At 35.6% G+C, this 10,788-nt stretch overlaps 1 protein-coding gene across 1 annotated transcript in view; it reads left to right on the forward strand.

Annotated features, from left to right (window-relative positions):
* LOC150076272 (thymidylate kinase) overlaps window positions 1-6,613 on the forward strand; it is a 119,823-nt gene extending 113,210 nt beyond the window's left edge. The window contains exon 6 of the mRNA XM_090387464.1: window positions 6,403-6,613. Within this exon, the coding sequence (XP_090243590.1) occupies window positions 6,403-6,516 (114 nt within the window). The 3' untranslated portion in view covers window positions 6,517-6,613. The remainder of the gene's footprint in view (window positions 1-6,402) is intronic.
* The last annotated feature ends 4,175 nt before the right edge of the window (window positions 6,614-10,788 follow it).

Consider the following 10,788-nt stretch of genomic DNA (forward strand, 5'->3'; position numbering starts at 1 on the left):
TTTGCATCTACATTCACATATGAGGAATTCTGTAGGGAAGTCGAGAATAGAAGCTTATTAAACTCTAACAGGGAGCTAAATGATTTTGTAATAACAGAGCAAAGTGGAAGAGAAATTACTGAAAAATGTAAGAAAGGCACTTGGGGTAGGTAGGACCTATCCAATTATATTAAGAGAGGTAGCAAAGGAGGTGAGCAAACCATAAGCCATAATTATGAGAGTATCCTTAGAATTGGAAGAAGTCCACTTGGACTAGAGATTTGCAAATATGTCCCCAATTCATAAAGGGGATCAAAGAGTGACATGAGTACTTACAGACTTGTTAGTTTAACTTCTGTTCAAGGGAAAATAATGAAGTCACTGGTTAAGATGTAATGCAGGATCATATAGACAGGAATGCAATTATACTGCAGTCAAGCAAGGATTTGTAAAGGGGCAACCTTGTCTGACCAATCTGATTGAATACTGTGATGCAGCAACAAAGAAACTTGATGGAAATAATTTTTTATATCATATACAGTCGATTCCGGTTATTTGGGACACATCTGAGCTAGTAAATTTTGGCCCAATCAAGCGGCTGCCCCAATTATGTGAAATTTCGCATAAATAGTTAAAATACTTAAAAATACAGTGGACCCCCGCTTTACAATTGGTTCACTGTACAATCAAGCCATGTTACGACGGACTCACCATAGTAAAGTACCATTCATTATACGATGTGCAGTAAGCGCCGGTCATTATGATCACGTTTGTGAATTGAATTTTAATTCTATTAAACAGAGATTCTAGTCAGCAAAAATAGGAGGAATATTATCCACAGGCTATAAAAATAAAGATATATTAAGCCAAAATTTACCCTTTATTACCTTACCAATTAAAAAATTAAATGATACGTGATACTCGGAATAATTAATACATACTGTAATATGTACATACTAACTAGTTGACATATCTGTTCACTGACATTTGTGGGTGGGAGTTAAAATTTAAAACAGTAAAAAGATTTTACTGTTTTACAGATTTTACAGTAAAATTTAAAACAGCAATCAATACAAAGAACACAGCACACACAAATTGCAAATAACACGATATGTACAAGTGAGGATGGAGTAACAAGTTACAAAACTTTAAAAATAGGAATGAAGAGAAGATTCTGAAAATTAATTTTTTATATGATTGAAGATTTCATGGAAATGTAAACACATTTCACCATAAAAACCCACAGAATTGCAGCTGTCGGTATTATCGCAAATTCAATAAGATTGAGTTTACTATCTGTTTATGATAGATTGCACTAACAGAAAAGCCATATAAACAGGAGACTGCTAATTGTTTTTATTAATTTATGGTTGTGGCCTCCAAAAATCTGACTGAACCACGAGATATGGTCGGAGACAATCGTAGGGTAATCTCCATTGCTCCAGTTTCCTGCCCCGATTAAATGGCATGTTGTCCCAATTAAGCGAAGTAAACCCTGGCTATTTTCTCAATTGGGTCCTGTTCTTTAAGATTTGTCCCAAATAAATGGCTGCTCCAATTAACCAGTGGCTCAAATAACCGGAATCCACTGTACTTGGATTTCAGGAAAGATTTTAATACTGTTGAATATAATAGACTGCTGTACAAATTGATGCAGTGTGGCATTAAGGATAAGTTACTGCTATGGATAAAGGGATAGTTGAGTGGGAGAAGACAGAGTTGTTATTAATGGACACTGCTGTTCATCGACTAATATTATTAGTCGAGTCACCAGGGTTTGGTGTTTTGCCCATTGTTGTTTTCTGTATTTATTAATGATACGAAGGTATATCAAGCTTAATGCCCTAAGTTTGCAGATGATACGAAAGTTGGCAGGGTGGTTTAGTGACAGTAACGATGGTAGGGAAAAATCAGGCAGTTGGGCTGAGAAATGACAATTGAGGTTTAACAGTGACACGTGCAAAGTACTGCATATGTGTAGCAGTAATCCCAGATTGACATACCAACTGCGTGGTATTACACTCACGGTAGTGGAAGAAAAAGACCTGCAGGAAATTGTTCAGTCAGATATGAAGTTCTCTTTCCTGGCGAACTTTCCTCTTTCAAAATCCCATGTGCTGTCCTGGCACAGTGTCTGCACTGTGCCAGGACAGCACATGGGATTTTGTCAATGATATACAGGAATTTTGCTAGCAGGGATAAGGAGGTTATTATTCCATTGTATAAGGCAATGGTCAGGCTAAATCTTGAGTACTGCATACAGGAGAGTTCATTTTAGGAAGGATGTAGCTGCCGGGGTGGGTACAGGGAAGGGCAGTGAGATTGGTAAGGGGGAACAAAGGGATGCTCTTACCAAGAAAGGTTCCTGTTCTGCAAATTGCAGCGACTGGAGACTAGGCACCTGCGAGATGATTCAAAGCCTTAAACACCTCTGATTGAGGTGTTTAAGGCCTTGAATGGTTTGAGCAAACTGAATGCTGATGGATTCTTTTTCTCTTTCAGGCTAAGCACATGAGGTGGCATAAATTCAAATTAAGAAAGGATGGTTGTAGAATAGATGTGCAGAAGTTTTGCCTTTAGCCAACAGGTGGTTGATTGCCTGAACCAATTTCTGTCTGATATTGTGGAAGTGGATAGCTTGAACAAATTCAAGGAAGGAAGAGCTAGACAAAACTGTTAGAGGGATGGATGGATAGGTGAAATGGGAAAGGTGTTTTTTTTTTTTTTTTTTTGTCTGATGCTGTATTAGCTTCAGGGGTGGGCCGTACCAAGGATGCCAGGTTGCACTGAACCCGAGTGCCAATGCTCAAGGGGCATTTGAATACCTATTGACTTGTGTGAAGAAATAGAAAATTTGTCAATTTTTATGCAGCCAAACATGGAAGCATATGTGTTACCATATTTTTTTCAAATGAACTTCTTGCTATGTTTTTCTATTGCAATATGAATATATCTCACCCTTCCTGTCACCATAGCACATGGAGAGCTTGCTTTTCCAAATTAAAAATGGTAAAGAACTATTTAAGATCAGCAGTGATGCAATACTAATGAGACTCAAAAATCAACAGTGAAGCAAGAAATTTGAGTCTCATTAGTATTGAAAAAAGATAGTTTCCAGTTTCAATATTTCTGAAATTGTCAACAATTTTTCAATAAGAAAATCAAGAATAAACTTAGTTTTTTAGTATGATATTATTGTATTCTTCTTTGTTATATAATTTATATGTATAAACATAGTACTTTTGTATGTATAACTTTTACTTCATTGTTTCTTTTCTAATGACTGAGAGTAAAGTGAAGCAGAAATTGTTGAAGATGAACATAAGAAAGGCACCTGGGGTGGATGGAATCTATCCAGTTATATTAAAGGAGGCAGCAACGGAAGTAAGCAAACCCTTAGCCATAATTATGAGAGCTTCTTTAGAATCAGGGGAGGTACCCATAGACTGGAGATATGTAAATGTGACCCCAATTCACAAAGGAGGATCAAAGGCTGACAAGTAATTATAGACCTGTGAGTTTAACTTCTGATCCAGGAAAATTAATGGAGGCACTGGTTAAAGAAGCACTGCAGGATCATCTAGACAAGACTTCAGTTATAGCTTGGACACAGCATGGGTTTGTTAAGGGGAAGTCTTGTCTGACTAATTTGATTGGATACTATGATATAGTCACAAAGGAACTGGATGCAAAGAATAACTTTGATATCATATATTTGGATCTTAGAAAAGCCTTTGATACTGTTGCACATGGAAGACTGCTGCACAAATTGGAGCAGTGTGGCATTGGAGGCAAATTGCTGCTATGGATAAAGGGATGGTTGAGTGGGAGAAGACACAGTGGTAATCAACGGATGCTGCTCTTCATGTTATAACATTAGTGGAGACATGCTCTTCATGTCTCCACTAATGTTATTAGTGGAGTCCCTCAGGGTTCAGTGTTGGGTCCATTGTTGTTTTCTGTATTTATAAATGATATTGATGATGGTATATCAGGCTTAATGTCCAAGTTTGCAAACGATATGAAGGTTGGCAGGGTTGTTATTGACACTAATGACAGTACACTGCTGCAACAGGATCTAGAAAAGTTGAGCAGATGAGCTGAGAAGTGGCAAATGAAGTTTAACATTGACAAATGTAAAGTACTACATATGGGAAGCAGTAATCCCAGAGTAATGTATCAATTCTGTGGTACCACACTGACAGTGGTAGAGAATGAAAAGGACCTTGGGGTAATTGTGCAGGCAGATATGAAGTTTTCTGAGCAGTGCAGACACCTGGAATAGCTCATGGTGTCTTGTCAGTGATATACAGGAATTTTTCTAGCAGGGATAAGGAGGTGATTATCCCCTTGTATAAGACAGTGGTCAGGCTGCATCTTGAGTACTGTATACAGGTCTGGAGGCCTCATTTTAAGAAGGATGTAGAGCTGTTGGAACGAGTACAGAGAAGGGCAACAAGATGAGTGAATGGAACAAAGGGTTGCTCTTACGAAGACAGGCTTAAGTTTTGCAAATTACAGCATCTGGGGACTAGGCACCGGCGAGGTGATCTGATTGAGGTGTATAAAGCCTTGAATTGTTTGAGCATGCTCAATGCTGATGGGATTCTTCCTCTTGCTCAGAGGAACAATCGCCTGAGAGGGCATAAATTCAAACTGAGGAAAGACAGTTGTAGGATAGATGTGTGGAAGTTTGCCTTTAGCCAGCAGGTGGTTGATTGCTGGCACAAACTTGCATTTGTTGTTGTAGAAGTTAATAGCTTAAATAGATTCAAGGCAGAACTTGACAAACATTTGGAGTGAGTGGATGGGTGAAATAAGGGGTTTTTTTTTTTTTTTTTGGCTCATGCTATATAAGCTTGCTTTCTTGCATCATGTGCCTTTGGTAATGCTAATGCTAATTAATTTTTAATTTGTGCTTCTTATTAGTTGTGATTATATAAATTTCATTGTCAATAATTATAATTGTATTACTTTTGTTATTAAATTGTCATTATATTTTTAAAAGTAGATGCAATAAAATAAATAAATATTTTTGGGGTACCAAATTGCGATTGCCACTTTCCCTAGGAACGCCCCTGAATAGCCAGGGCCTAAATTCAGGAAATGTGGATCCTGTGCAAAAGTTTTTTTGGGGCCCCTGAAAAAATGTTTATTATGAAATGACATAACTTTTCCACTAATTCTCATAGAATTTCTTAAATAATTTTTAACCCTTTTTAAGGTTGAAAAAGATATTTCACCACTAGCATTACTAATAAATAGGTAATGTTATATAAATTCTTAGCAAAGTTTTTTGGCACATGCATTTTGACTAGATGCTACATTACAATTTGAAAGTATATTTTATTTGCAAATTTTATAAGGTTGTTGTTATTTGGTTTTTAGGTGCATTAGCAGCTAAGGCCATATTGCTCCAGGGATATGCAGTGGTCATTCCCTGACCTTTCCGTATCCTCCATATTTGGTGGTCACGGGCTCAAACTCCGGTCTAATCAAGAAGCGTGTGCTATGCACTGCTGCTCCTGCCCATCTGGCTATGGAGGCGCCAATTTTATAAGGAACATGAGCACTTACGTTTGTCATTAAACTACTGGATATCGCTGATTTTGGTGTGTACATTGCCATTTACAGGCCTTCTCAAAGTACGGACCCTAGGCCCTGTGAATATCTTGCTTTTCTTGCATCATTTGCCACTACTATTAATAATAATACTGTTCAGTGTGTGCCAATGCAGATAAAAGAGCAATTTATGCATTACTGTCTGGGTGAGTCACTGAACATTTTATGATTTGCAGCTCACTATAGTGCTGCAATTTCATGATACAGGTCAGTCCTTGATCTTTTTGGTCACACCTTATATGTATATAGTCTTATACACTGGTGTTCATGGAAAGTGCATCACCCCTTAATTTTAATTGTCGTCCAAATAGTGTAAGTAAATAGCAATATTTTTTACAGATTGCATAAGATAAGATCGACACGCATACGTGATATAATATTATATAATAATATAATATGCAATATTATATTATTATATAATATTGCATATTAGTTTGCACCTGGTGAACTTTTCATTTTGTTTTCCATTTAAAATGATAAACTGAAGCAAATTGGGGGCTTCTGATAACATTTCAGCCATAATTGTCGTGTTTACCAAAATTGTTGTATAAAGGTTGCAAATGCTCATTTTGGAATATTTTGAGAGTACCTGTCAAATATTACTTAGCTTTGCCTTAACCATTAATAAATATCTTTTGTTTATATTTATATTTGTGATGCTAGTCATTAATGTAACATACCATCCAAAAAAGGGTTAGAAATGTGAAATTCCTAGGTGATGCACTTTCTTTGAACACCAGTGTATTTATAATATGCTAATGATTTGTTTATTTTAACTTGTCTTTTCTCCCTTATTTCCAGGTTGTTGATGCAAATCTTCACATAGAAGAGATCTTCCAAAAATTAAGAAAACGTGTTGAAAAAGTCCTGCCAGAAGTAGCAAATGCACCATTAAAAAAATTATGGCATACTTAACTATATTTGAAGCTGTCCAGAACTTAAAGCCCAGAATCTGCTTTAATAATGTCTTGAAATGAGACATTGTGGGTGATATCAATCAAGAAATAAACTATTCCAACACTTTGTACATTATGATAAATATTTTTAATAAGTGAGCATCATGTTATGAACCCTTTACCAGGTTCTTTATTGTGCACAATAAACAAGAACCTGGTGAAAGGTTTATAGAATTTTGCTCATTTATTAAAAAATTTATCATGGTATATAAAGGGTTGGAATAGTTTATTTCTCAAATATTCAATTTTTCAATTTTTATATCAGTACTGTTTTTTTGTAGTCTTGTAGAATATTATACTCAGATTAATTTAATGCATTAAAATAGTTTAAATATAGTGTATAATGCCTTGTAGAGTGCCGAACGTGAGGAATCTTGATATGCAGATCAAAAGAAGAAGTTTAAAATGAATTTATTCTTAGGCAGAAGAATACTTCTTTCCTAAGAATAAATTCACTTTAAATTTACTGATGACAAAATGGAAATTCAGGCAATATTACCATACGTAGTAGGCAGCTTAGGTGCCTCCGTAGCCAGGTGGGCAGGAGCAGCAGTGCATAGCACATGCTTCTTGATTAGACCAGGGTTCGAGACCATGATCACCATATATGGAGGATGCGGAAAGGTCGGGGAATGACCACCGCATATCCCCGGAGCAATATGGCCTTAGTTGCTAATGCTCCTAAAATCCAAATAACAAACAAACAACAAGTAGACAGCTTAAGAGCCAATAAGAATATCTCTGAACTGCTACATAGTAACCTCCTTTTATCAGAATGCTAACCATCCCAGCCAATGACAACCGTCCATGCATTACAAAGGAATTTCTCTGTTCTATACAGTACCATGTCTAGCACCATTGTCAGGAAACTTTTTCAAACGAAGGGCCAAATCAGCAAAAAACCTAATAAGAGTAAAATTTAAGAAGCGGCAACTATAATTTGAGCCATGGGGGGGGGGGGTCCAGGAAATTTTTTAAAAAGTCGAAACTTAAAATAAGCGATTTTATCACTATTTCTGCAGTGACAAAAACACTAATTCTGTAGTTATAACATTTGAAAAGATGTCTGATGTCTGCACGGTTATTTTGTTTTTTGTAAGTATAATAAATAAAACATTTTTGATAAGTTTTGATTTTAATAGGCATATTCAAGTAAATACAATAAATCTGTATTGTAAAAATAAAATTTATTAGTGTGACCTTTGAACTTGTGTTCTCAGCCAACTTATTCAAATTTCAAATGTATTTGATATTTTTTAATTATACTACAGCTTTCAATCTTTCGTCAGTCAGCTGGCTCCTCTACTTATTTCATGGAAGAGAAAAGTTAACAGATGTATGTCGAACCAAAAGGCATCAAAATGTTAAAAGCAAACCTCCTGGTATTTGGTTTCCAGAATGTGTTATATCAGATTGTATTATAATGGGGAATTTTAACTTCACAGATATTGACTGGATCTTGCGGTTTGGTCACTCACACACTAGCAAGGCTTTTTTGGATTTATTGGATGATTGTTTTCTACAGCAGCATGTTCTGGAGGCAACCAGGAATAATACTCTTGATCTGATTATCAGCAGTGATTCTTCATGCATAAGAATCTGCAGGTAAAAGAACCACTAGGTGGCAGTGATTACAGTGTGCTGATGTGGGATTTACTCAAAGATGTAACTACTATCAGGGGTAAAGGGAAGGGTTTTTGCTTTTGTAAAGGTGATTACAGTGGTCTCAGACAGTTTTTAAATTCTATACAGTGGGACCAACTGATGATGTTACCAACAGCAAATTCTAAATGGGAAGAATCCAAAGATTTAATCTTGGCAGCTACTAGGCTTTTCATACCAACTAATAAATATTGTTCAAGGTTTAGGCCTAAATGGATATCAGATGAACTAATGAGACTCGTGGCAGAAAAGAAAAATGCATGGGATGTATACAAACTAGATATCATTGACATCCTTAAATACTTTTTCTTTAGAAAAGCCATATTCTTTCAAGTTCTTACATCTAAGTTGCTCTATTAACAGTTATCTCTTCGTGTCCTTTAGTTACATCGAACACAAGTATCGTGGGTAAGTCTTGGTTGGTAACAGCTTCTAAAATTACTTTTTTTTTTTTTAATCCCTTATAGCATTAATTTCTTCGACCTTAACACCTTGCAAGGAAGCTTGGTGCTTTTGCTGCACCAGCCAACCTAACCTTTAAGGTTAGGTTAGGAAATCGGAAAAGAAAGAAAGGTTCTTTTTATATATATATACACACACACACACACACACACACACACACACACACACACACACACACACACACACATATCATAATGTCAATGAATATATTGTTCTCAAATTACTGTATACCATTAACAAAACCCCATGAGCTGTGCTGGAAGCTTGTCTGCACTGCTCAGAGAACTTTTACACTGTGCACAATTACCCTTAGGTCTCCACTGCCCAGAATGTGGCACCACACAGCTGGTACATTAATCTGGGATTATTGCTCTCCATGTGAAGTACCTTGCATTTGTTAATGGCGAAGGTAAAGAAAGCCAACAGGAGAACCACGGCAAACTAATAGAAACTTGCCGGACAAACTAGTTTGTCACTACTGCAGTGCCTCCCTGCATTCTCGGTAAACAGAAGGTGCATGTTATCGGCAGTAGAAGTCAAGAACAATATACTGATTGACATGTAGGCGTGACAGACGATAACATCATAGTGTTAAGTGATTCACTGATGTTATAAGTATATATATATATATATAAAGAACCTTTCTTTCTTTTTCTATTTCTATATAAGGAAACCTTTTCCTATTATTTCCTACTATTTTTATTATATGAAATATAATAAAAAATAAAGAAACTTTTTCCTAACCTAACTTTAAAAATGTACAAAGAAATCAGTAATATGGTTTTTTTTTTTAATAGCAAAAACACTCATGAACTCCAATAATCTTTTAATAATGAGAAAAGCTAATGATCTGGCATGCCTACGTGTCAATCAACTTCCACTGCTGCTACCGATAACACGAACTGTATGTTTACCGAGAATGCAGGGAGAAACTGCGGTAGAGGCAAACCAGTTTGTCCAGTAAGTTTCCTGAAGTTTGCCCGTGGTTCTCGTGTTGGCCTTTTTAATATTAAACTTCATCACTTCCGAGCGCATCTACCTAATTTGTCTAGATCTTGTTACAGTGGCATAACCTGATTGTTGTGATTAATTGTCCCAACCTTTGTATCATCTACTACTTATTTGAAAGATTAAACTAATGCAAGCAACTGTTGGTCACCTAATTTTGTTCTCACTGTTTAGATAAAGTTGATTTCTTGTTCTCCTATTCCAATTTATGGCCCTAGGAGAACTAGATTTTTTGTAAGTCATGTTTCCTGTAGGAAAGTGTTTCTTTCATTTTTTGACCAATCACATTGTATGAGTCATTTTTAAATCTCCCACTAACTAAACTGTTAGAGGATCATGTATTGCCTTAGGATGCTTGTGTTTATGCACCAGTTTGCATTCAAAATGAAATATTCAGCACCTCTCCAGAGTTCTGAGTGAAAAAAGCCTTCGTAAAGTTCTTCAAAAGAAAATGAACCCAGCCCTTTCAAAATAGCTGTTGTCCAGACTACTGTATAAGAGGCTCTCTGAGTTGAACATAATGTTGGCAGTTATTGATAATTTCTTTGTATTCAGTTTGTAGTTAGACATGGGCTCAGTAATGCATTGAATAATTTATGAATAAAAACCAAAAATGTCTTCCTTTTAGAATGGCATTTATTTCACGAATTAAAAGGTTAATGAAAACAGCATTATTATGGCAGGATTTTTCCATTTGTATCAGACCAAAAGGGAAAGGAAAAAAAAACTCACAAAAAAAAAATCCATTTTTAGTCACATTTATATGCTTCTAAAGAAGGGACAAATTTGATTTTATGAAAATCAGAGAAATTAGGGGAACAATGTGCAAACCCATTATAAGAAATGTTATCTTATATATCCACTGAAAAAATATTTTTTAAGATAGTTTTTTAGCAAAGTAATTTATATGAAATTGAAAATTTTTCACTTTAATAGGTGAATTAAGCTATAGCAATACTGAAATTTTTTACATAGATTTCTGAAAATAAGTGTTCTCTCATTTAATTTTAACCACCGTTAATGTTTCTTGGCATATGCCTATTATGTTTTTGTTTTTTTAAATTATGAAAACACATATATGCAGTTGGAACATAAGAAA

Source organism: Mastigoproctus giganteus, chromosome 13 (assembly GCF_048544385.1).
Source record: "Mastigoproctus giganteus isolate SK-2022 chromosome 13, ASM4854438v1, whole genome shotgun sequence".
NCBI lineage: Eukaryota > Metazoa > Arthropoda > Arachnida > Uropygi > Thelyphonidae > Mastigoproctus > Mastigoproctus giganteus.